This window comes from Prunus avium, chromosome 8, assembly GCF_965620075.1.
Source record: "Prunus avium chromosome 8, drPruAviu1.hap1.1, whole genome shotgun sequence".
Taxonomy (NCBI): Eukaryota; Viridiplantae; Streptophyta; class Magnoliopsida; order Rosales; family Rosaceae; genus Prunus; species Prunus avium.
This window is the reverse complement of record NC_142291.1, coordinates 31142741-31169734: the sequence shown is the minus strand read 5'-3', so window position 1 is coordinate 31169734 and position 26994 is coordinate 31142741. Positions and strand designations below refer to the sequence as shown.

The 26994-nt window shown below is 38.3% G+C and overlaps 3 protein-coding genes, 1 long non-coding RNA gene and 1 pseudogene across 5 annotated transcripts; 4 read left to right on the top strand and 1 right to left on the bottom strand.

Annotated features, from left to right (window-relative positions):
* Nucleotides 1–350: 350 nt before the first annotated feature.
* On the bottom strand, nt 351–1955 carry LOC110749524 (cyclase-like protein 2; annotated as a pseudogene).
* A 2161-nt stretch (nt 1956–4116) lies between these two features.
* LOC110749515 (cyclase-like protein 2) lies at nt 4117–6154 on the top strand. Its single transcript, XM_021949625.2, has 7 exons — nt 4117–4557; nt 4642–4686; nt 4796–4868; nt 5131–5228; nt 5354–5424; nt 5618–5753; nt 5948–6154. Exons 1-6 carry the CDS (start codon nt 4170–4172, stop codon nt 5741–5743), a joined length of 801 nt encoding a protein of 266 aa, XP_021805317.1. The 5' UTR covers nt 4117–4169; the 3' UTR covers nt 5744–5753; nt 5948–6154.
* Nucleotides 6155–7245: 1091 nt separating this feature from the next.
* Nucleotides 7246–15110, top strand: LOC110749523 (late embryogenesis abundant protein-related / LEA protein-like protein). The gene is made up of 4 exons (XM_021949633.2): nt 7246–7891; nt 8058–8615; nt 8813–8816; nt 14885–15110. The coding sequence occupies exons 1-4, from the start codon at nt 7246–7248 to the stop codon at nt 15108–15110; spliced, it is 1434 nt and encodes a 477-aa protein (XP_021805325.2).
* A 2246-nt stretch (nt 15111–17356) lies between these two features.
* Nucleotides 17357–18913, top strand: LOC110749508 (uncharacterized). The gene is made up of 3 exons (XR_002525616.2): nt 17357–17474; nt 17579–17818; nt 17968–18913. It is a non-coding gene; the product is annotated as an uncharacterized LOC110749508 (long non-coding RNA).
* Nucleotides 18914–19318: 405 nt separating this feature from the next.
* On the top strand, nt 19319–26966 carry LOC110749521 (disease resistance protein RPM1-like). 2 transcript variants are annotated; one of them, XR_015826202.1, is made up of 3 exons: nt 19326–19457; nt 25097–25186; nt 25357–26966. XR_015826202.1 is itself a non-coding variant. In XM_088245240.1 (2 exons), the coding sequence occupies exon 2, from the start codon at nt 21140–21142 to the stop codon at nt 23939–23941; it is 2802 nt and encodes a 933-aa protein (XP_088101366.1). In that variant the 5' UTR covers nt 19319–19457; nt 21129–21139; the 3' UTR covers nt 23942–24103. The 2 variants fall into 2 exon arrangements, 1 of the variants encoding a protein (XP_088101366.1); XM_088245240.1 differs by lacking the exons at nt 25097–25186; nt 25357–26966 and adding an exon at nt 21129–24103 and having other exon boundaries at nt 19319–19457.
* The last annotated feature ends 28 nt before the right edge of the window (nt 26967–26994 follow it).

The following is a 26994-nucleotide window of genomic DNA, read 5'->3' as shown; positions in this document are numbered from 1 at the left end:
AAAACGCAAAGACAAATATGCAATTTGAGGTAAATGTTAGAGTACTAAAATGAAATTAAACCTTTATTCAATAGGGTTATTGGCTACATTAAGCAGTTCATAGTTGCTAATTAATAAGCTTAACACATTTTCAGAAAGTATTGAGTTTCTTCAATATAATGACTTTTATTCTGTTTTATACACACTCAACTTCCCGCGTGCAGACTATATTTTCTCCTGCAACAAAATTAATTAGATTATATATATTAGCACATATACAAATTGTTATAGACCAAAAGAAATTAAAATCAACTTTGAAGTATGAGGGTATTTTGGTCATTTCTGAAATTTATCTAAGCTTACACAAAATCTCATTTGATGAGAATGCATCTTGTAGGTGATCCATTGGCACCAATCAACCTTAAGGGCAAGCAATGAACAGAGTATATTCCTGCTGGAACGCCATCAAGCTTTAAACCCTCCAGAAGAATGACCTCCTATATATATATATATATATATATATATCCAAATAAAGAATTCTTAATTAATTTGTGGGGTTAGTAAATTAGAACTTTACCAAATAATCTAATTAACTAATTCTTACCCTACGTTCTAGAAAAACATGATGAGTTGGAACTCCTTCATCCCAAGCAGCAACGTTTAAGTAATCAAGTCCTGCACTTTGCATGGAGAAAAATGTGTAAGCACAACAATTTTTTATTCCGAAAGGGAGGCTGAAACCCGATAATTAACTTAAGAGCCAACAATGTATATCAAACTTATACCGATATAATTAGAAGAATGAGTATTAACTTATGCCTTACCTACGAGTTTGATGTCTGTGTTCTCCACTAACCATTTTGCTCCATCTTTCATAAATCCAACATAGCTTGTGTCAAATTCCTTCTTCCACATAAGCTTCCTGAAAATAAACAAGTTTACCAATAAATTTTTTGAATGTAACTATCAACTAGAAAGATTTAGTAAAGTTAATTAGCCAAAAAAAAAAAAACATATATTTTTGATCGATACAGATCATACGTACCTGTTAGTATTTGATGTTCTGAAAAGCACACGACGTACTCCTCTAGGAATATTCAAAGCCTTCATAACTTCAGCTGATACAATAAAAGAAACAAAAACTTTAGAAATAACACTACTGAGTCAAAGTCAAATCTAAGAAATTTAATTAATTTTTGGTCGATTGGAATTTGAAAAATGTTATATATCATTTTCCGGATTAAACAAATTTAATGATAACTTTAACAACTCAAGTTAATGAGTGGGATCAAACTACTACAGCAAAGATATATATACGTACAAGTCCTAGCATTCATGAACTGTATGTGTGAGTTTAGTAGATTGTCGCCTTTCTCAAGTTCCTAAAAAAAGATATATACGTATGATGCTTTTAGTTTGAATAAAACATGAAAGTAATTCAAATATAGTTATAATGAATTGATTAACCAAAAAATAAAGAGATTGAATCAAAATTCAGAAAGACATGCATACCAGTTATGTTCTTATCCCTGGGAACATCAACCACCAATGCAGGACCTATCAAATGTTAAAAACAGTTTTAATTAGTCTGAACAAGCTGCTGCTAAATGCTTACTTAATTTAATTACCATTTAACACTTCCAGGTCAAGCGTATCAACGTCAAACCCAGCATCATAGAAATGGTCGAACACGTGACCAGGGGCGTCCACGTGCGTGCCGGAGTGGACACTGAACTTCATAATGGACACGTTGACCAGTGAGCCGTTCTTCATGCTGAGGCCAAGCCACAGGAACTCGCCGAGCCCATTCTCCACACCGAAACTCGGCATGTTGGGAACGTACTTGTGGCTGATGTCGAATATTCGACCGTTATCATACACCTCTCTCTCCGAATCGGGACAGGGACACCCTCCTCCGACAACAAGCAGTTATCGGGGACAGTTGGGTAGGCCATGTCAGACGTTAACGTGGCCATGCAAACCAGGGTGCATGATAGTAGCGTATGTAGAAGAAGGAGACGAAGGAAGAGGTTGTGAGGTGTATTGTTATTCATGGTTTGAGTACTTTGATAACAAGAGTGAGTGAATATATGGGTTGTGTTACTACTATATTTATAACCTAAACTCATTGGTTAGTACTGGATATCAATTTAATAGTAGTACATGATAATGTATAAAAATCAATAAATAATCGGGTAGTCGGTACCAAACAATCTTTACGCTTTATAATTAAAGAAAAATGTGAAGATTATGGTGACCTGGTGGGAAATTTCTGATTAATTACTATATTATGTGTGTGTGTGGTGGTTCTTCCAGGTAAGTTTTATGTGTTGACTGTGACTTTCATATAATGTAAAGACTAATCAAGCTATTGGGACTCACTTGAATTAGACCCAAAAAAAAAAAGTTATTAGGATGTCATTTTTCTGGTCTGGTGGGCTGTTAAATATTTTAGTTTGGTTGCTTTGGATGCCCAGTGGCTATGCGAGCAGAAGAAAATAAAATGGCACAAGGGCTCTTGTCAAGTTTTCACTTCACCATTAGCAGAGAACAGACCCAGAACAAACCCAGACTTTTTTGTGTTCAAACTCAAGGGCCGCCATTTCAGGGCTCTATCTTCAGTCTATAATCCAGGGCCACCTTAACTTGTAAAAAAGAGGGACAGCATTTTAAAAGGCATGTTAATATTCGTGTCTGTGATTCTAAGAGCATGTCTAATGCAAGGGCAAGTGGTGAGGGGCAAGTGTAAAGAGACTAGGTGTTGTTTGGGTGAGCAAGTGTAAAGAAACTTTTTTTTTTTTTTTCAAAAATTGACAGTGGATCCCTTTCAAAAACCTTTTTTTTTTTAAAGTGGAATAAAATTAATAAAAAAATTCAACTTCAATTTAAAAAGAAGAAATAAGATTTAAAAAACTTACCAAACAAATTTAAAAAGAGACATGGATTGCTGGGAAGTGTGTCGTAAGCCGCTTTGAACGTTAGAAAAAAGTTTGCAAGATTCTGACACTCAACCAAGGATGTTGATGGGATTTCCAATGGTCAGTGGGCTAAGCTAAGCTTTAAACATTGTTATGAAACAGATTTTCGTTAGCAATGGGCTTTAAACGTGACTATTTACTTTCATGCTTGACTACAATAGCAACTAATTGTGTGTTTCTTTGTTTATCATTATTATTTTTTTCTGTTTGTAATTTTAAAAAAAATTGAAATCTCTTTTAACAAAATGAAGAGAAATATACCACTCTATATAATAAAGATGGTCATCAATATATCAGTCAAGATTATGAACACATTCATCCACTCCTAGTAGTCAGTAAAATACTGAACGGAAAAAATATGAATAAAATATGTACGTGTTTTATTCAGCAAAATTTTGGTAAGATACAAATAAAAAATTCAGCCACTATATAATATTTAAATATTTAAATATATTTTTTATATATTCAATAATATGTTAAAAACACGGGTATAATATGTTAATTTTGTTGATATTAAAATTTGTATAAATCACATGTATTAAACGTGAAAAATATGTATGTACTTGTATAATACATGTATTGTGCGTTAGCTTTTTAAAAAAACTTGTATTTTATTGAGTCTTTAAGATATGTACGTAAAATGAAAGTATTATTAAAAAATACATACGTACATGTATAATACGAGTATTAAATGAGAAAATAGTAACATCCACTATATCAATACTTGAGACACCAACTTATTATACAAATGTTAAGATATCAATTGACTATCAGTACTATCGTTCACAACAAATAATTATGAACTCACTGAGATTGTGAACCTTATTTATTCATAACAAATAAGAAAATTGGCACATAAGTTTGTAACTAAAATTTGGTGTAACAAACTCAGTGTCTCTAGTACTATTGTCGGACCAAATGCAGAATTGCTATATACAACTCATGTGATATCTAATTCTCACGATTGGTCATGGATACTTCTTGCAAATTGATTACAGAAGATTAAATAATTGAACTAAAGGCTGCCCAAGTCTAGGAAAACGCGTTAATGCACTCATAAAGATAAAAACAATCTGGCACCCATTAACTTTAATTTGACTGCAATTTGGAATCACTAATTACCATTAACTTTATTGATTTATTACTCATAAAAAAACCACCACCTCTTTCTTACTTCAACCTTTAACACAACCTCTCTGCTCTCATTCCACCATGCCCAAAACCATGAACCACTACCAACCCCTTCTTCCTTCCATTTTGCTCACACTCTCTTGCTTCTTCCTCGCTTCCTCCTCCGTCTACAGTTCCGGGGGCGGCGGCAACACCCCGAAACCCGTACGGAGAGAAGTGTACGGCAATGGGAGAATCTTTGACATCACCCACAGGTACACACCGGACATTCCTTTCTATGGTTCCAAGAATGGGATCGGCCACTTCCTGTGGCTCCAGCTCACCATGAAGAATGGTTCTCTCACCAACAACTCTGAGTTCGACCTGCCTGCCCACACTGGAACCCATGTTGATGCCCCTGGCCATGTTTTTGATGACTACTTTGATGCAGGGTTTGATGTTGATCAGCTTGATCTGGATGTCCTCAATGGTAATTATGCATGCTACTTAGGACAATAAAGTAATTTTGTCTATCTGTTGATGATTTATGCTCAGTATAATTATTTTTCAATAGGTCCTGCCGTTGTTGTTGATGTTCCAAGAGATAGCAACATAACTGGTATGCATTTCTAACTCGGTGATGTTCAAATTTTAATCTGAATTTTCAAGTAATTTTTTTAATAATTTTTTTGGAAGCCTTTCAAATGCTTAATGTCTACCTTTTACAGCTGAAGTTATGAAGTCCCTAAATATTCCCAAGGGTACACGCCGTGTCCTTTTCAAGACACTGAATACTGACAGGTAACGCAAAATGAAAAAAAGATTGTCTACTTATATTTTCTTTGTAATTTTCTTGAAATATATATATGATCCTTTGTTAGTTGCTTTTGTGCTGAATTGTGCTTATATCCAAAATGACGTCGGTTTGGATTTAAGGATTAAGCGTTTCGGATTTCAGATTGAGTAATTAAGATTTTATATCAGTATGCTGAATCTGATTAACAAAATGAACACTGCAAAGAAGACATATCATAAAACTGATAATCATTACTACGTTGTATAGGCGGCTTATGCATCGAAAGCAATTCGACTCGAGCTTTGTGGGATTCACGGAGGATGGAGCAAAATGGGTAGTAGACAACACAGACATCAAACTTGTTGGTAACACACTAATTTGTTGTATTTTTTTTGGGGGTAATTCGGTTGAGGTATAAAATAATCAAGTTTCTGACCATTTTGAAAGCAAATGGTTGTGCTTGCACTGATTTTCCTGACTATGAATGTAGGAACTGATTACTTTTCCATTGCCACCTATGATGAAGCAATTCCAGCTCATGTTGCCTTTCTCAGAGGCAGGGTAAGATTCTCGATTTGATAGAATAAAGCTTCTTCTATGTGTTTTTTTTATAAAGAAAATCAGAGGCAAGATATATATATATATTTTGATTTTCAAATCAAGTTTGTCTATGATTTCCTGACTTTCTTTACAATGTAATTGGAATTTGATTAAGCTCTTTTTTAAATAAAAATGGTGGTAATATATGGCTCAGGAAATCATTCCTGTGGAAGGCCTAAAGCTTGACGACATCCAACCCGGAAACTATTCTGTGCATTGCTTGCCTCTAAGGTTGCTTGGTGCTGAAGGAGCACCAACAAGATGCATCCTCATCAAATGAGATGATCCTTGTAAGTACAAAGCCATAACTTAATTTGAGTCAAAATATTGGCAGTTATATCTGAACTGGTGTAAAGCCAAGCCTAATGTTTAAGCTAATGACGAACACATCATTATTGGTACATTTTTCCTTTGAATCAATTTAAATACTGTTTGTATATATATTTGCTTATAGAAACTTGTTTAAACTTACTTGCAAGGGCAGAGAGATAGTCTCCAGAGGTGTTGAAAGGAATAAAGAAGCAGTACAAAAGTTAGGGATATTGCTCCTAATCCTGTGGTTAGTATGTAGAGGTGCCCCTTGTATATGGCATCTGGCCAGACCTTATTGTACTGCTCATAATTCAGAGTCCAACAAAACTTCTTTTTCAACTTAGATTAAAAGAAAAAAGCAGAAAAGTTGGCATAAGAATTGATTATATGGAGAAGTCATGGAAGCCAGCCACTTCTCCAACTTCCCACAAGATGAGACTATATATATATATATATATATATATATATATATCTAACTAGCAAGAAATAACTTTACTAGCTATATAGATGGAAGTATAATTGGAAATAAAAACCAATTCTGTCTTTAGTTACTACCTAAATATGGACCATCTTCTCAGAACATATAGCAGATCAATTACATTGTTTGCTTTTCAATGGGGTCTAACTCCGTGGAAAATGACCTTAACTTGTAGATCAGAGGTCTCAGGTTCGAACCCTAATGGCATCTCGGTTGTGCCCCCTCCCTTGTAGGTTGTAGTTTAGACTATCGCTTATACTTAAAAAAAAAAATTAATTGCGTGTTTAAAGGATAATGGATAAGTAAGGATCAATTGGTTAATGCATGAGAGGAGCTATAAACTTATTATAATTTCCATGCATATATTTGAACCCATTTTACAAATTCTCATACATAATATCAAATTGAATAACTCATTTCTTTTTCTAATAACCTGATTAATTCATTACTTCAAAACCATCATATCATTATTCAAATACTGAATTATTGTAGGGTCGGTCAGATAATTGCTTAAAATGGAAGTGAAAACTGAACCTGGGCATGTAGATGCTTATTAGTTATCATAATTCTGATGTAGGCTTTTAGTGGTGTGAACTGTTCTGGTGCCTTAACCCATAAACCATACTGCATGGTTGTAAAGCTCAATTTGGTCGCGTAAGCCATACCATTTATGTAGCCATTAAAAGAAGAAAAGCCATGGAAAAAGCGAAGAATTTTTGAAGTGTTTTCTTTTTTTCTTCATGTCAAAGTGATGCCATTTGCAAGGCAACATCAAGTGATTATAACAAATGTTGTGCAGAGGGAGTCAATGTGATTTGACTTTTTAAGATACCATGTGGAAGTGACTTATGAAGTTTATGATCCGAAATATTAGGCAACAGATGGGTCCTTTTTGATCTTATAAATAGGGGCATTCAAACACTGGGTTTCTCGCTCAAACATACCAAATTCCCTTGAATATACTGAGAACTAATTCAAGGGTTTTGCTCCAAATGGCTCATTTCAAAATGCAAGTTGTTGTTCCAATTCTCCTGCTGATGCTAATAGCAGCAGCAGAGGCAAAAACTCCTCCAGGGATTGCTAAGAATCCAAGCAATGCAAGGTGTTTGATAAAAAAATACAAGCATTGTTACAATCTTGTGCATGTGTGCCCCAAGTTTTGCCCTGATAAATGCTCAGTGGAGTGTGTCTCTTGTAAGCCCATCTGTTCTGGGGAGTCAAGCCCTCCACCTGTTTCTCCCACCCCTTCACCTACACCACCAACATATTATTCTCCTCCTCCTCCTCCTCAAGCTAAACCAACTCCACCACCATCTCCACCAACCCCCACACCCCCAACTATAACTCCAACACCTCCTACTCCCTCGCCTTCACCTTCCCCACCACTGCTGGCACCACATTACCAATCACCTCCTCCTACTCCTTCACCTCCTACGCCGTCTCCACCTACTTCTTCTCCTCCTCCATCAACTCCTACACCATCTCCACCTACTGCCTCTTCTCCTCCTTCAACCTCACCAAAGAAGGCCAAGTGCAAGAACAAGTACTACCCCCAATGTTACAACATAGAACATGTATGCCCCAGTTCTTGCCCTGGTGGATGTGAGGTTGACTGTGTCACTTGCAAGCCAGTCTGCAGTAAGTCTCCTCTCACATTTATCTTTATGATTAGTCATGATCACATATTATGATAAGCTAATGTGGTCTCAAAACTTTCAAATAAGCTAATGAGCAAGTAACTAGGATAAATTTTCATATATTAGTTCTGAAAATACTTTTCTTTCTCTTTTGGTGAATGGCGCAGAGTGTGATCAGCCAGGAGCAGTGTGTCAAGACCCCCGTTTCATAGGCGGCAATGACATCACCTTTTACTTCCACGGCAAGAAAGACCGTGATTTCTGTCTCTTATCCGACCCCAACCTCCACATCAACGCTCACTTCATCGGCAGGCGCAACCACAACATGAAGAGGGACTTCACTTGGGTCCAGTCCATTGCCATCCTCTCTGGCAAACACCAGCTCTTCCTCGGTGCCCAAAAGACCGCCACGTGGGACGACTCTACTGACCGCCTTGCCTTCTCCTTTGATGGCGAGCCCATCACCCTTCCCGAATCCGAAGGTGCCAGGTGGCAATCCACAAGTGTTCCAACTGTATCCCTTACCAGGTTGGGTGGCACCAACAATGTGATGGTTGAAGTTGAAGGGAGCTTTAGGATCACAGCCAAGGTTGTGCCCATAACTGAAGAAGACTCAAGGATTCACAACTATGGCATTACCAAAGATGACACATTTGCTCATCTTGATCTTGGGTTTAAGTTCTTCTCATTGAGCAACCAAGTGAGTGGTGTGTTGGGTCAAACTTGTTGTGAATTAAAGACTAACTCACTGCCCTTTTAAGATCTTGTTGTTGATGGACTTAAGACAAAGAACTCAATGATGGATGAGTCTTACACACACACACGAAATTAACCAAGCACAAATGACACAAGTGTTTATAGAGGTTCAGCAAATTGCCTACATCCTCTTTGGTGATCACCTTGAGAAATTTCACTAATGAAGATAGGTTACAACTTTGGTTTACAAAGGAAACCCCCTTAGAACACTACCCTCACAATCTGTTTCTCTCACACCCTTGCTCAACACCTTGATACACTTAGAGAACTCTCTTGCTCTCACCTTGGTTTTTCTGAACAAAGCTCTCACAGAAAAACTCATACTTGTTTCCAGCTTTTACCACTACATATGTTCAACATGCTTTCTTCCTTGTGTTATCTTACTTCATCCCATTACCTACACAAGCCAATGGACAAGAGATAGGATATCTGATTGTCCTCCACGTTCTTTCCTTTTAGTCACCACTTAGACTAAGGGTCAGATTAGGTAGGTAATACAATCCCACTCAGCCACCTCCATTAAACCAGAAAAATGGAGAGGAGATTAATCAAAATAGGATAACCAATTAGCCATGAGTGCTCTCCCAACTATCCAGCAGGTAGTCAACCCTCTTTTACCTCAGAAGTGATCCATTAAGCACCTGCAAACTTGTGGAAAGCGATAGCCATTGAAAAGACAGTTGAAAATACGTAAGCAAAACATCACAGCACGACTGGAGCGACCGGTCGTCAGGAATGGGCGACCGGTCGCCAGAAGTTTTCCCTCCAGACTTTGAATCTGCTTCTAAGTGACCGGTCGCAAATGTCAACTGGCGACCGGTCGCTCCTTGGTTTAGCTCCAAACCTCGAATCTGCTTCAAAACGACCGGTCGCAAATGCCCAGCGACCGGTCGCTTTTAGGCAGTTTCAAATTCTTCCTTTGAGCGCCAAAACCTTTGTATCCTTTAGGTGAGCCATTTTTTCCAACAATCTCCACCATAGCGAGCCTAATACTCCTTGTGGACATCATTGCCTTCCAGGACATCTGTAATGTCTTGAGAATCGCCCTGATAACTCTCAAGAACTCCACCTCAATCTTTAGCATGTAACAAGATTGAGCAAGCTCAAACAATGCTTGAACTTAGCTGCTGTGACTGGCTTTGTTAGGCAATCTGAAGCGTTCTCATTTGTATGAACCTTCATTATTGTGATGTCTCCATCATTCACCCAATCCCTTATCCGGTGGTATCTCACATCAATGTGTTTGGACCTCCCATGGAACACTTGATTCTTCACTAAGCAAATAGCACTTTGACTGTCACTTAGAATCACCACCAAGTCTTGAGCTATCCCGAATTCCTTTGCCAATCTCTTCAACCATACCGCTTCTTTTGAAGCTTCCGTTAACGCCATATACTCCGCTTCCGTAGTAGACAAGGCACTAACCGATTGTAACACTGCTCTCCAACTAATCGGTCCTCCACCACAAGTGAAGACATATCCTGTGGTGGATCTCCTCTTGTCTAAATCTCCTGCATAATCAGAATCTACATACCCCGACACACATGCATTTCCTTGTTGTCTTTCAAACAATATCCCAAGCCTTTTGGTGCCCTTCAAGTACCTGAGAATCCATTTTGCTGCTGTCCAATGTTGCCTTCCAGGATTCGCCATATACCTTGACACCACACTAACGGCTTGGGCTAAGTCGGGGCGTGTGCACACCATTGCATACATGAGACACCCTACCAAGCTTGCATATGGAACTTTACTCATTTCTTCCTTCTCCACATTCGTAGAAGGACATTCTTTTGCACTTAACTTAAAATGCTCCGCCAAAGGAGTAGACACCGGTTTGCAATCCATCATATTAAACCTTTCAAGTACCTTGGAAATGTACTTGCTTTGTGACAGCCACAACTTGCCTTCCTTTCTGTCTCTCCTTATCTCCATTCCTAGGATCTTTTGTGCAGCACCAAGATCCTTCATGTCAAACTCCCTTCCAAGCAATGTCTTCAAATTCTGGATTTTTGACATGTCCTTACATGCAATTAGCATGTCATCAACATAAAGAAGCAAAAGGATGAAGTTACCATCCTTGAATGCATGAGAGTAAACACAACAATCAGATTCACATCTTCTATACCCAATCTTCATCATGTAAGAATCAAAGCACTTGTTCCACTGCCTTGGAGATTGCTTCAGCCCATACAAAGACTTCTTCAACCTGCAAACCAGATTTTCCTTCCCTGCTTCAATGAACCCTTGAGGTTGGCTCATGTAGATGTCTTCCTCCAATTCACCATGAAGGAAAGCAGTCTTCACATCCATTTGCTCCACCTCCATGTCCTCTTGTGCTACTATGGAGAGTAGTAGTCGTATAGAAGTATGTTTCACCACCGGAGAGAAGATTTCATCATAATCAACTCCCTCCTTTTGCAAGAATCCTTTTGCCACCAACCGAGCTTTGAATAAGGTGGCACCCTTCTCATGCATTTCTTCTTTCTTCCTAAACACCCATTTGCAGCCAATAACCTTGCGACCTTTGGGTTTAGGAACCAACTCCCAAACTGAGTTTTGGTGTAGAGATTCCATCTCTTGCATCATAGCTTCCATCCAACTTTCCCGTTCCTTGTTCTCAACAGCTTCTTGGAACGTGGTTGGTTCTTCTTCACTAGCATTTAGGGCATAGTGAACTGCATCCGTCTCCCATCCAAACCTTTGAGGTTGTTTGATGGTTCTCTTGGGCCTGGATCGAGCTATAGATGAAGGCTCCACCTGTTCTTGAGCCTCTTCTTCTTCTTGAGTGTGTTGTTGATGCTGCCCAGCTTCTTCCTCTTCAATGTCAGACTCCACCTCCTCCTGAACGTCTTCAGTTGGCTGTTTCCGTGAAGTCTTTCTTGACACCTTCTTGAGTGGAACTTCAATGGTTGTTCCTTTCTCAACAACATCCTCATTTGCCTCTGAATTCTTGACTTTGTTCATAGGTATGGTCTTCTCATAAAACACAACATTTCTGCTGAGTATCTTCTTGTGGTTCACTGGATCCCACAACTTGTAGCCCTTCACACCACTCTCAAATCTAATGAAAATGCATTCAAGAGACTTTGGCTTCAACTTGGATCTTTCATCACTAGGAATAAGTGCATATGCACTACACCCAAACACCTTAAGATTCGAATAATCAATTGACTTATTAGACCATACCTCCTCTGCACACTTGAACTCAAGATTTCTTGAAGGCGATCGGTTAACCAAATAGGCAGCGTGGTTAACCGTTTCTGCCCAAAAAGATTCGGGCAACCCTGCATGAATTCTCATACATCTCTCACGCTCCATGAGAGTTCGGTTCATCCTCTCCGCAGCTCCATTTTGTTGGGGTGTCTTCTTCACGGTAAAGTGCCTCTTAATGCCTTCGCTTTTGCAAAACTCAAGGAACTTGCTGTCCTTATATTCACCACCATTGTCACTCTTTAGGATCTTGATCTTTCTTCCGGTTAGGTTCTCTACTTCTGCCTTCCACTCTTTGAATTTGGTGAAGACCTCAGATTTCTCCTTCATGAAGTAGACCCAAACCTTCCTGGAAAAATCATCCAAGAAAGTCACAAAATAGCGAGCTCCACCCTTCGATTTAACCGGTGATGGCCCCCATATATCCGTGTGAATATAATCAAGCACACCCGTGCTTTCTTCCTCTTTGTTTCGCTGCTTGAAAGCTATTTTTGATTGCTTTCCCATGGTACAAAATCTGCAGAACTCAAGCTTGCAACTTTGAACACCTTTCAACAATTTTCTGTTGTGTAGTTCCTGCATGCCCCTCTCACTCATGTGCCCTAGCCTCAAATGCCAAAGCTGAGTTTCATCTTCCGAGTCCTTACTTGTAGATACAGCTGCTCCACCTATGATTGTTGTACCACACAACCTATATAGACAATTAGGTTGAATCTCTCCCTTCATAATCACAAGTGAACCTTTTGAGACTATGAGTTTCCCTCCATTTGCTTTGAATGAATAACCATTCTTATCAAGAGTTCCAAGGGAAATGAGATTCTTACGCAACTTTGGAATATGCCTTACCATTCCAAGCGTCCTAACAGCCCCATCATGCATCTTCACCTTGATTGTACCGGTTCCTTTGACTCTACACATTGAGCCATCCCCCATCATCACTTCACTGCTATCTTCTTTCTCATACGTGTCAAACCACTCCTTGTTTGAGCACATATGATATGAGCATCCGGAATCCAAAATCCAATCGGAAGAGGAACACCTTGAAGAATTAGCCAATGCATTTGTTTTAACATTGCTATTAACACACAAAAGCTCACCATCACTTTCCGTGACATCCTCCGCTGTGTTCGCTGCATTCTTCCCTTTGTTCTTCTTCTCCTTCCATATGGGGCAATTCTTTTTCCAATGCTCCTTTGACCCACACTCGAAACAACCATCTTTCGCCTTGGATTTGGACCTTCCTCTATTGCCTTTCTTGCCTTCACGCCTCTTTGAACGACCTCTCTCTCCGGTCTTTGCAACTAGACCTTCGCCTTGAGAGTTTTCTCCCGAACGTTGAGTCATCCTATGGTGTGTCATGATGTCTTGCACCACAGGCTCAAAATCAAGAGTAACCTTTCCGAACATAAGAGTGGTTCGAAAGTGTTTATAGGACGAAGGTAAGGATGTCAACAACATGAGAGCCTTATCCTCCGGACTATAATTCACATCCATTCTCTGCAAGTCAGCAACACATCTATTGAAACTACTTAGATGTTCCATTAGATTTCCTCCCTCCTCCATCCGAAGATTTAGGAGTTCTTCCTTGAGGAAGAGTTTGTTGGACAACGATTTCCCTACAAACATCTCTTCGAGCTTCTCCCATGTTTGCTTCGCTGTATCCTTTATCACGTTGATGAGCACCTCATCGGAGAGATAGTTTTCGATAGCTTCTCTGGCTAACTCGTCAAGAACTCCCCACTCATCATCCGTCATGCTTGCTGGCTTCTTCTCCTTGCCAACCAACACAACATGGAGCTGTTGTTGTGTAAGAGCTGACTTCATCCTTCGTTGCCAAAGAGTGAAGTTCTCCTTCCCTGTGAAAGGCTTTAACTCCACCTTCATGCTTGCTACTTGTGGTTGCTTCATATGCTGTGAACTGCTACCACTCTCAGCTTCCATGTCACTTGCCATCTTCAACACACTAGCACTCCAAGAGAAGAACTAGCACCAGCTGCCAAACACAGCTCTGATACCACTTGTTGTGAATTAAAGACTAACTCACTGCCCTTTTAAGATCTTGTTGTTGATGGACTTAAGACAAAGAACTCAATGATGGATGAGTCTTACACACACACACGAAATTAACCAAGCACAAATGACACAAGTGTTTATAGAGGTTCAGCAAATTGCCTACATCCTCTTTGGTGATCACCTTGAGAAATTTCACTAATGAAGATAGGTTACAACTTTGGTTTACAAAGGAAACCCCTTAGAACACTACCCTCACAATCTGTTTCTCTCACACCCTTGCTCAACACCTTGATACACTTAGAGAACTCTCTTGCTCTCACCTTGGTTTTTCTGAACAAAGCTCTCACAGAAAAACTCATACTTGTTTCCAGCTTTTACCACTACATATGTTCAACATGCTTTCTTCCTTGTGTTATCTTACTTCATCCCATTACCTACACAAGCCAATGGACAAGAGATAGGATATCTGATTGTCCTCCACGTTCTTTCCTTTTAGTCACCACTTAGACTAAGGGTCAGATTAGGTAGGTAATACAATCCCACTCAGCCACCTCCATTAAACTAGAAAAATGGAGAGGAGATTAATCAAAATAGGATAACCAATTAGCCATGAGTGCTCTCCCAACTATCCAGCAGGTAGTCAACCCTCTTTTACCTCAGAAGTGATCCATTAAGCACCTGCAAACTTGTGGAAAGCGATAGCCATTGAAAAGACAGTTGAAAATACGTAAGCAAAACATCACAGCACGACTGGAGCGACCGGTCGTCAGGAATGGGCGACCGGTCGCCAGAAGTTTTCCCTCCAGACTTTGAATCTGCTTCTAAGCGACCGGTCGCAAATGTCAACTGGCGACCGGTCGCTCCTTGGTTTAGCTCCAGACCTCGAATCTGCTTCAAAACGACCGGTCGCAAATGCCCAGCGACCGGTCGCTTTTAGGCAGTTTCAAATTCTTCCTTTGAGCGCCAAAACCTTTGTATCCTTTAGGTGAGCCATTTTTTCCAACAAAACTTACAGACCCGACTATGTGAGCCAGGTCAACATTGGAGCCAACATGCCGGTGATGGGAGGGGATAGAGATTTTGAAACTTCCAGCCTTTTCGCCACGGATTGCGCCATTGCAAGGTTTAATGGTGGCAGTGTTGGCTCTGGAAGTGAAGCTAATTCTTTGGAGGGTTTGGAGTTGCCAAGCTTGAGCTGTGCAAGTGGAATGGATGGTCAAGGTGTTGTGTGCAAGAGATAGACAATCATTTTGTCTTGTCTCAAGGGGAAATAGAGTTCATGGAAACAAATAACAAGCACTCATGACAGACTCCAATTTAATGTGTCAATTTGAATTTATTTCTGAATAATTAATATTTAAACTGTATTCTTCCCACTATTTGGCAATTGTAGAAACCTGTTGCATCAATAATCTAGCGAAGATCCGAGGATTTTTATGTTTTGGTTTAAATGATATAAAACCAAGAATTGTTATGTCTTCTAATTTGAATTTTAATCTTGATGGATGGCTATGATTCAACCTCATGAAGTTAATTACACCGTTGATTTATTATCCCATTAATAATTGAATGGGCTTTCCAACATCACCATATTCTCTTTCTTTTTTTTCTTTTCCAACTTGTAAGAGTAGTTTATTTTCTCCTGTTTATATGTAATCAAAGGTGCCAAGGGCTGATTGGCTCATATTGGACTTCGAAAAAATTTATTCTAAAAATTGTATGCATTCGCATGGGCCTTGTAGCTCAACTGATTAAGAACATTTATCCCTACATCCTTGATCAACTCCCCCTCCTCTCCCTCAATATCAATTACATAAAAAAGGAAAAAATTGTATGCATCCATTTCTTATAAGGGTTAATGCATTGCCTGCCGAATGTGATGAATAATTTCCCCTCCCACTATGAATTAATCACCCACAACTCCCTTTTTTTTTGGGTCAAAACCCACAACTCCTTCTAACTGAAGATTTTTATGCTATGCATGTTGTATACGCAACACAAGTTACAACAACTAAACCACTGCTACAAGTAATCCCTTGGTTCCAATTGTAATTTCTGACATCCGTGGTAGCTTGTTTTTGAAGCAACTGTGTCAATCGTATATTTTGCTTGTTTTGTATTGGGTCAATCAAATTAGTAGAGGGTTCTGATTGCAGCTGCACTTCTGACCCAGCTACATGTATTTCACATGCCTAGTGTCAAGTAATGAAAAATGGCCAATTTCTATAGTAGGGAGAGCTTACTGAAATTTGTACCAGGTCTTGTCTTTCCAAATCGTGATGCGTTCTTGCTGATTTGGATGTTGTTGGCTCTGTTTGTCACTTTTCCAGTTGGCTTAATGAAACAAGAGAATCCTTGCTCTGTTTGTCTTTCTCATTTATCTTTTTGTTTTTGTCCAAATGGAGGTTGGAATGGTGCACAAATAAATCTTTTTGTTTCTCTCTCCTGCTATTCTTGCCATGAGATGACCGATTGCAAAGGTGACTTAGCTTATTTTTTAGAACCTGTTAGTTAATAGCCAATGCCATAGATTCAAAGCCACCTAACGGTCTCAAATTCAGTGTATATGTTTGTATTGATATATAAACAGAAAGAGCTTCTTCTCTTTAAAATCTCCAAAACCAAACAACTGTCGTTACTACAACTGAAGAACTAGTTCAAGCTGTTCCTCACAGCTCCTCAGTTGGAAACTGATGAAACTAAACACAATGTTTGTTCAATCTCTAATCTTCAATCTTCATCTTTATCTTCATCAAAAGACAAACATCTCTCAATCAAGCTTTTGAGTTAATTCAGCCATGGCTTCTCACTCTTCATGACAGTCCAACATTTTCAGCTCCCATACCCCACTTCCATTCTAGATGACACTTCTAAAACCATCAGAATGGTAAGCACCTCTCTCTCTCTCTCTCTCTCTCTCTCTCTCTCTCTCTCTCTCTCTCTCTCTCTCTCTCTCTCTCTCTATATATATATATATATATATATATATATATATATATTATGCTAAGAATGTTTTCTGATTATTGAGATATTCAGTTCTTTTGTTATTTTCATTGAAGCTTTAACATGTTCTGTTCTGCAGAAAATTCCAATGAAGTTTGTGATGAAACATGGAGAGCATTTATCAAGTCCAGTACATCTTAAGCTTCCAAGTGGTGTAGAATGGGAAATAGAATTCAGAAGATGCAATAACGATGGGGTTTGGTTTAAGACAAGGGTTCCACAGAGTTCTCCAAGTTTTGCACACTTGGCTAAGCTAATTGGCTAGTCTTTGGATATGAAGGGAGCTCAAAATTCCATGTTTATATATTTGATAGAAGTGCTACAGAGGTAGAATAACAAAGCCTGAGATAGAAGAAACTGATTATGAAGAAGAAGATGATGATAACTCTGTTAAAATCTTGGATGGTTTTTGACCCTGCCCAAGAAAAGCAAGGGAGAAATCTCCATTGCCATGTCCTCAGCCGCACAAAAAAATGAGAAGATGTGGTAAAGCAGAATATGCAACATCAACTTTAGACCAACAAGGACTCAAACTTCTGAAATGATGTTTGAGAACTCACTGAGAAACAAGGCCTCAGATTGCTCCAAATCAGAAATGAAAAGTAAGGAATATATGCATTTTTTCTTCTTCTCTGGTTTCTTACCTTATTGTGTTTTGTCTCATTATGTTATAGTTTGCAATAATTCCTATTAAAATCTTGAGCAGGGGAAGATGAATCAGATGATGATTGTGTTGAAACTTTGGACAAGTTTCCCCCCCCTGCCCAAAATCAGGGGACCAATCTCCATTAGCACCACCAGATGCCAAAGATGGTGTTGGGAGGATGCATACATCAACTACACAAGTGGAAAAGCTATAGCTCTTCAAAGAGCTATTGCTTTTGAATCTGCAAGCCCTTCTTTCACTATTGTAATGCATCCATCGTACCTCCACAAAGGTCTTTTGGTAAGCTTTCTATAAAAATATTTCAACCGTTTGATATTCTAATTTAAGGCCGTAGCGTGAAAAGTATTAAGCAAAATCATAAATCGATGTTTTCTCTTCAAATCTGTTCTTATTATCTTAATATCCTGCTTTCCTTTTTTTTTTTAAAGACTGCCAGTAGGGTTTGGTAAGAGACATCTTATGAAGCAGCCTGCTGGTAATGTCATCCTTAAGCTGTTGGACGGAGGAACTTGGTCTTTTAAGTTCACATATTCAAAACCGAAGGCTCAATTCCAGCAAGGTTGGAGGGCATTTGTCAGGGGCAATAATTCGAGTGACGATTATGGTCTTTTCATTTCTGATTTGGAGCAATCTGAAGCCTTGGTTCTCAGTGAGTTCTCAAACATCATTTCAGAAGTTTGACTCCTTGTTGGTGTAAAGTTGATGTTCCATTCTGCTTTACCACAAGGTCTCATTTTCTTGTGCGGCTGAGGACATGGCAATGGAGATTTCTCCCTTGCTTTTCTTGGGCAGGGTTAAAAACCACCCAAGATTCAATAGACTTATCATCATCTTCTTCTTCATAATCAATTTCTTCAATATCTGGCTTTGTTATGGGATATTCTACCTCTGTACGTAGCACTTCTATCAAATAGAAAAACATGGAATTTTGAGTTCCCTTCATATCCAAATACTAGCCAATTAGCCAAGTCAAGAGAGCAAAACTTTGGCCAACCCTTGTCTTAAACCAATTGCATCTTCTGAGTTTATTTTCCATTCCGCACCACTTGGAAGCTTAAGATGTATTGGACTTGATAAATGCTCTCCATATTTCATCACAAATTTCTTTGGAAATTTTTGTAGAAGTTCCGATGTTTAGAAGTGTCATCTAGAGTGGTCCTGAAATGAAGAAATGAGGTATGGGAGCTGAAAATGATGAACTGTCATGAAGAGTGAGAGAAACCATGGCTGAATTAACTCAAAAGCTTGATTGAGAGAGATTAAATCCCAAGTTGTAATGCCAAGTTATAGCTCTGTCCAAATATGTTATTTGAGAACAGATTGAGTTTTATTTTATATATTTACCAAAATGAGAAGTGAGATCCTTTCTTTTTCCTTGTTTGGCAGATGATGAGTGGTAAAAACTGAAGCCTTTTCTTTTGCTAGTTAAAATGCAACATATGCACTCATTTTTTCAATTGAACACAATCGAGAAAAACTTGTGCACCACTTACACAGAGGAAAGATCTCCAAAAACACCACTGGCTCAAAAGAAAAAGAGAACAAGTTCAAGTCCTAAAGCCGGAATTCTAAAACGACTTCCCTTTTGAACAAGTCGACTCCTTTGCTCATTATAATAATAATAAAAAAAAACAAACAATAAGAAAATCTGTTGTGATTAAGTTAGTCAACCTGATGGTAATAGTCAAAGTGATCAAGAGCACACCAGAGGAGAATGAAATTAAATATACACAACCCTCATCTCAGCACTCTTCTTCTAGAGGAAGTAAACCTCCTCACCATCAATATATTTTCATCTTTCAAACTTTGACCTTCTCCTTTACAAACTCTCTGCTTTTCAAAATTGGTACCTCTGCTACTCTGCTTATCGTCTGCTCCCTTCTCCAACACAACACGTCCTGCCTTCATCTCTCTTCTCGTAAGTCCAGTCTACTCTCTCTTTCGATCATTTTAGATGTATGTTATTATTTCTTTGATTGCTTATTAGTGTTCTCAAACACCGGTTTTGTTCGATCTCTAATTTACTCATCAGTTTTTAAATAAATAAAAATTGTTTTGGTGAATCAGATTATTTCGTTTTTCTTGAAATTAGGCTTTAGCTCGAATTAAACTGGTAACATCATTCCCATGAGATAATTTACCCCACTGCTATTGAAGACAGCTTTTTCTTCTTGGTCTGAAAATAAGACCTGGACCATAACTCATAGGAGAAATAGTTATTTGACACTAACACCCTGTGCGTTTTAGGTTTTGCACAAAACCTCTAAGGTTTCAGAAAATACACCAATACTTATGTGGTTATTGGGGTTTTTCACAAAACCTCTAAGGTTTCGGAAATTATACTAAACACCCCCGAAGGTTTTAAAATGTTTTCACAAAACCCCTTTTCATTGATTGTTGTTGATTATTCAAATTGATGATTTCATTATAAAAAAAAAACTTATGCAAATGACAAAGTTAGCCTAAATTAATGTATGTACAATCTAATCTCAAAAGCTAAATTTGTCATTAGGAGAATTATTATTATTATCATATAAAATTATCAATTTTTGAAAAAAAAAAGAAGAAGGGGTTTTTGTGAAAACAATTTAAAACCTCAAGGGGTGTTCGTGTAATTTTTGAAACCTCAGGGAGGTTTCGTGAAAACACCAAAAATCTCAAGGAGTTTTATGAAAATATTGAAAAGCTTAAGGGGTGTTAGTGTAAATAACTATGAGATAAAATACAACAAATATATATGGCAAAACATCAATTGTAGTCCCTGTGTCAATTTCGTCACTTTTGCCACTCTGGTTCTCAATTCCAATCATTTCAAGAACACTTCTCAATTTTTGTCAAATTCTTCCTCTTTCGTTAGGGCTTGAGGAGTATTACCGTCAAATCTTGCCATCTTAGATACAAAAGACACTGCCTCTTATTTTTTAGGGAGTTTCACTAAAATACCCAAAATGGGGGCTGAAATTATAAAAATACCCAACACCCAAAACACTTATAAACATACCCAAAACTCATCATTACACACACTCAAAACCCATTTATAAACATACCCAAAACCCATCATTACACACATACCCAAAACCCATTTTGGGTATGTTTCTATGTATAAATAGTGCTTGGGTATTTTTATAAATACATGTCTAGGATTGGGTATTTTTATAAATATCTATATTTTTTATTCTAATTAGGCGACTGGAAACCCTCTATCAATTGAACAAATTACAATGAGGAAATTAAAAAATTTCTCGAACCCTAAATCCCAATTTGGTTTGCAGTAGCCTAATTCAAATAAAGAAGAAGAGGCACCGTCTCTTGTACCTAAAATGGCAAGATTTTATAGTAATACCCTCAAGCTGTGATGGAAGTAGGAAGACTCTTACGGAAATTGAGAAGTGTCCTCGAATTTCTTTGAATTGAAAACCACAATCGCCAAAGTGACGAAAATGAAACCATAAGGCATAAGGACTACAAGTGGCATTTTGCCAATATATATATATATATTCTTTGTATTAAACAAGATAAGATATCACAAAATTTAAAATTGTTTCAATCTTTCAATACATAATTCTTTTGTCCTATTTTATATCGTTAGAGAGCTGAGCAATGGCCGAGACTGCAGTGATCATTGTCATTGACAAGTTGGTTTCATTGTTAACGGAAGAAGGGAATTTACTGAGAGGTATTCATGACGAGGTTACAAGCATAAAAGATCTTCTAGAGAGCATGGCGTCTTTCCTAAAGGATGCAGATGAAAAAGCAGAAAGGGCAAACAATAGTAGCGGCGTGAAAACTTGGGTGAAGCAAACAAGAGAAATGGCTAGTCATATAGAAGATGTCATTGATGAATACATACATCACGTAGCACGTGATCGTGATAAACACGGATTGAGTGGTTTTCTTCATAAAACGACTCACACTGTGGGAGGGCTATTTGCACGCCATGAGATATCCTTGAAGATTCAACTTATCAAAAAACGCGTTCGTGAAATTCTGAAAACAAGTGTAGCATATGGCTTTAATTCAACACAGAAAATTTCATTTAGCTCTTCAAGAAGAGACAACATGTTATTTGACCAACAAATGGCTTCCCTTTACACAGAGGAAGCTGAACTCGTTGGTATTCAAACTTTGAGAGATAAATTAATAGGTTGGTCGATAGGAGGAGAGGTAGCATCTAGACGCTCGGTTAGTTCACTGGTTGGAATGGGCGGTCTAGGAAAAACCACTCTTGCAAAGAAAGTCTTTGATAACTCAAGCTTCACAGAATGGTTCGATTGGCGTGCTTGGATCACAGTGTCACAATCATACAAGAACGAAGATATACTAAGAAACATGATCACAGAATTCCACCGGGCAAGGAATGAGTCTGTTCTAGAGGGAATTGAAACAATGGATTTGAGATTGTTGATTCACACCCTACGAGGATATCTTAAGGAAAAAAGGTATGCAGTTGTCTTTGATGACGTTTGGAGTACAAACTTGTGGGAGTGTGTAAAGCTTGCATTACCTGATAACAACAATGGCAGTAGGATAATTATCACAACACGCAAGGGTGAGATTGCTGCTTCTTGCAGAGAAGCTTTTCCTGATCAAGTGTACGACCTTGAGCCATTACCTCCAGATAAGGCCTGGGAACTCTTTTGCAAGAAGACATTCCGAGATTCGAGTGGATATTGTCCACCAGAGTTGAAGAAATTTACAACTACTATAGTGAGCAGATGTGGAGGATTGCCTCTTGCAATTGTGGCTATAAGTGGACTTTTATCTACCAGAGGTGGGGATGTGCCTCAATGGAGAAAATTGCATGATAGTCTTGGCTCTGAGCTGGAGTCTAATCCTCATTTAACAAATGTCACACAAATTCTTTCTTTTAGCTATCATGATTTACCTCATCAACTTAAACCTTGCTTCTTATACTTTGGGACATATCCAGAAAATTGCCCCATGAGATGTTCTACACTAATTCGGCAATGGATCGCTGAAGGGTTTATACAAGAGCAGAGAGGTAAAACATTGGAAGAGGTTGCGAAAGAATACTTGGCCGAACTTATTCAAAGAAGCCTAGTACAAGTGTCATATGTTGATGAAAGAGGGATGCATAGAGAATGTCAAGTCCATGATGTGATGCGTGAGGCCGTGATCCTTTTAAAGACTGGAGATATGAGCTTTTCACAATTTTTGGAAGAAGATTCAAGATTCAATGAAAATTCCAGGCACCTATCTGTTGATAGCAATGCATATAATGTTTTTGGTAGCATTAGAAGCTCTCGTGCCCATTCCTTGTGTTTTTTCAATGGCATAGGTGGGCCACAAAATCCTTTGACTAGTTGTCGAAATTTGTACAAAAGATTCAAGTTCTTAAGAGTACTAGACTTTGAAGATAGTGTGCTTGACAATCTCCCTGAGGAAATAGGATACATATACCACTTGAAGTATTTGAGCTTGAGGAATACAAGAGTGAAGATTCTTCCGAAATCCATGGGGAAGCTCGTGAACCTGGAGACTCTAGATTTGAAACAATCCCTAGTGCATGAGATACCAAATGCAATCAATAAGCTTCCAAAGCTTAGAAATATTTTAGCATACAATATGCACAACAACAAACAGCTGGGTCGAACTACAAGACGAGCTGTGGTAATTCATGAGGGGATCGAGCATTGGAGAAACCTGCAAAAACTGTATATTGTAGAGGCAACAGATAGCCTAGTTAAAGAAATAGGGAATTTGAAGCAGTTAAGAAGGTTGGGCATTCAAAAACTAGCTAGAAAACAAGGGAAAGATCTATGCGCCTCTATTGGAAAGATGTCTCACTTGCAATCATTGGAAGTTGTAGCCATAAATGGTGATGAAATTATTAATTTACAGTCTATCTCACCTCCACCTCAACGTCTTCAAACTCTAATTTTGATAGGGCGTCTAAAAAAGCTGCCTGATTGGATTGCAGGATCTAGTTTTTTAACTCGATTAGATTTATCTTGGTCGAGACTGGCAGGGGATCAGGATACCTTAAAAGTCCTACAAGGTCTACCAAATTTAGTGCGACTTTTGATCTATGAGGCGTTTAGTTGCGAGGAGCTGCATTTTGAAGAAGGATTTCCAAAACTGAAGGAGCTCAATCTTATAAAGTTGAACAGTTTACGGTTGATGAGAATTCACAATGGAGCATTGCCTCTTCTTGAAAGTTTGATAATTGGACCAAGTCCGCAACTGCAACAAGTGCCCTCCGGCATCCGTAACCTCAAAAATCTAAAAAATCTAGACTTCTTGGATATGCCTTCGCATTTCATAGATGGGATTCAAGTTCAAGAAACAGAGCACCGTGTAGGTCCCAGAGTAATTGTTATGAAGACGGAAGGTGAAAGAGTCATGACCACCAAAGTAATAGATTCTGCAGTTTTCATGTAGCACTCATAAGTGGATATATGGCTTTCCAGCAACAACATTTTCAAAGTACCTCCACTCATTTATTGTATGTTTGGTCGTCCTATGATGTTTGAGTTATTGCATGTGTATCTTACAATGTGGACTATATCTTGAAACAGAGCTCTTAAATTGATCGTCCATCTTCTTTGTTGAAAAAACCTCACTCTTTAAGAATAACTCTGTTGCATCAATATATTATAGTGAAGTTTTAAGGTTTTTATGTTTTAAGGTGTTGGTATGGATCGATTCGGTTCGGAAGAGACCTCAACCCGTTAAGTGTACCAAATGACAAAGAAGCAGATCAAAATTGAAACAACAAAGCTTTCACGTTGAAATGTTGATTAGGTCTGAATCCATGATCACATAAACATCAGAATAGATTGCTTAGCTGAAGAAGGTGTAACATTACACATGCATTTACAATTTTGACACAGTTTTATGCCTTACAAGTGAACTCTTTAAACATAAAGGGTACTAAATTGAACTTTCGTGCACATCTAAAGGACGTAAAATGAAATTAGAAACTTTTTCCTGGACAGTTGGTTCCTTGAGTTGGCCTGCGATTAATCAACGCTACATTGTTTTGCCCGCCCTTAAATAAGACGAAGTTATTTAAAGAGACAGTTTTTAATGAGAAATTATTAAAATTAAAAAATAAGCAGTGATGTTGTGCAACGTTTTAATTTAGTAGTGGTAGCTACTGGCTCTCTTCTGCTTATCATCTACTGCCTTCTCGAATGCTACATTGCATTTCCTGCCCTTAAATAAGCCAATAGATATGGTTGTCAACGAAGTCTAGTTTAGTAAAAAATGGCTTTGACTTGCAAACCAAGGGTCTTGAGTTCAAACTCCCATGTGACTTGTGTGTGTAACTTGAGTTCAAACTCTCCCTCATAGTTTAGACTATCGCTTGTGCCTTGTGCTCAAAGAAATTTTTTATTTTTTATAATTAGAAATTAAGCCAAAGATAAATTGTTTCTCCCGCCCCTAAATGCCTCATTGAGTTGGCCTGCGATTCAATGGTACATTGTTTTTCCCACCCTGAAATTAAGCCAGAGTTATTTAAAGATATGGTTTTTTAGTGAGAAATTATTAAAACTAAAAATAAACAATAAGAAAAGTTGTGATGTTGTGCAGCGTTTTAATTTAGTAGTGGTAGCTGTCCTCTGCTTATCATCATCTACTGCCTTCTCCAACGACCTCTTCCTCCTTCCTCTCTGTGACCAGGTATCTTTCTTCTCTTAAATTCTTAATTGCTGTCTACTTCTCTCTTTCCAGCTATATTCTTATTTCTTTGATTGTTGTCGATTTTTCTTAGCATTCTCAGACAAATATTATGTTCTATCTCTGATTTGCTCATCAGTTTTTTTATATTTTAAATTTCTTTGGTGGATTAGATTTTGCGTTTTTCTTGGAATAAGGCTTCAGCTCTAAGTAAACTGGTAACACCGTTCCCATCGGATAATTTAGTGATCAATTGACCATGCTTCTATCCAAGACAGTTTTCTGGCGTGCAAATCAAGATTTGGATCATAACTCATAAGAGAAAATACAGGAGGTATCTATATAACTATTTATTTTCTTGGTCCTGAACAAGATATCACAAAATATTGAATTAGTTCAACAATTATCCTCCAATACGAGTTATACAATATTTTGTGTCTTAATTTTTTCGTCATAGTGGACTAGTTGAGCAATGGCGGAGACTGCGGTGAACATTGTCATTGACAAGTTGGTTCCATTGTTAAGGGAAGAAGGGAATTTGTTGAGAGGTATCCATAAAGAGGTTACAAGTATAAAAGATCTACTTGAGAGCATGATGTCTTTCCTTAAGGATGCAGATGCGCAGGCAAAAAGGGCAAACATGAGTAGCGGTGTGAAAACTTGGGTGAAGCAAATAAGGGAGATGGCTAGTCACATAGAAGATGTCATTGATGAATACTTGCATCGCATTGCACGTCGTCGTAACAAACATGGGTTTAGTGGTTTCTTTCATAAAACAACTCACACTGTGAGAGGGTTATTTGTGCGCCATGAGATAGCCTCAAAGATTCAACTTATCAAAAAACGTGTCATCAAAATTCAAGAAACAAGTGTAGAATATGGCTTCAATTCAATAGAGCGCATTTCATTTAGCTCTTCCAGGAGAGAAGATATGTTATTTGACCCTCGAATGGCTTCACTTTACACAAAGGAAGCTGAACTCGTTTGTATTCAAACTTTGAGAGATAAATTGATAGGTTGGTTGATAGGAGGAGAGGTAACATCTAGACGCTCAATCAGTTCACTGGTTGGAATGGGTGGTCTGGGAAAGACTACTCTAGCAAAGAAAGTCTTTGACAACCCAAGGTTTACAGAATGGTTTGATTGGCGTGCTTGGATCACAGTGCCACAGTCGTACAAGAACGAAGACCTACTCAGAAACATGATTGCAGAATTCCACAGAACAAGGAAGGAATCTATTCCAGAGGGAATTGAAACAATGGATTTGAAATTGTTGAGTGACACTCTTTGAGAATATCTTAAGGAAAAAAGATATGCAGTTGTCTTTGATGATGTGTGGAGCACAAACTTGTGGGAGTGTGTAAAGCTTGCATTACCAGATAACAAGAATGGCAGCAGGATAATAATCACAACATGCAAGGGTGATGTTGCTGCTTCTTGCAAAGAAGCTTTTTCTGATTAAGTGTATGAACTTGAACCATTTTCTTCAAATGAGGCATGGGAACTCTTCTGCAAGAAGACATTTCGAGATGCCGATGGAAATTGTCTACCAGAGTTAAAGTAATTTGCTACTACGATAATTAAAAAAATGTGTAGGACTGCCTCTTGCAATTGTTGCTATAAGTGGGCTCCTATCAACCAAATGTGGCGATGTGTCTCAATGGAGAAGATTGTATGATAGGTTTGGTTTAGAGCTGGAGTATAATCCTCATTTGACATATGTTACAAAAATTCTTTCTTTTAGCTATGATGATTTACCTTACGAGCTTAAACATTGCTTCTTAATTATACTTCGGAACATATCTAGAAAA

Excerpts from the sequence above, each read along its gene's own strand:
- LOC110749521 (XM_088245240.1), top strand. The coding sequence starts at position 21,140 with ATGGCCGAGACTGCAGTGATCATTGTCATTGACAAGTTGGTTTCATTG.
- LOC110749515 (XM_021949625.2), top strand. The coding sequence starts at position 4,170 with ATGCCCAAAACCATGAACCACTACCAACCCCTTCTTCCTTCCATTTTG. Across the intron at positions 4,869-5,130 it reads AAGACACTGAATACTGACAG|GCGGCTTATGCATCGAAAGC; the intron begins GTAACGCAAAAT and ends TACGTTGTATAG. Across the intron at positions 5,229-5,353 it reads CACAGACATCAAACTTGTTG|GAACTGATTACTTTTCCATT; the intron begins GTAACACACTAA and ends CTATGAATGTAG.
- LOC110749523 (XM_021949633.2), top strand. The coding sequence starts at position 7,246 with ATGGCTCATTTCAAAATGCAAGTTGTTGTTCCAATTCTCCTGCTGATG. Across the intron at positions 7,892-8,057 it reads CACTTGCAAGCCAGTCTGCA|AGTGTGATCAGCCAGGAGCA; the intron begins GTAAGTCTCCTC and ends TGAATGGCGCAG.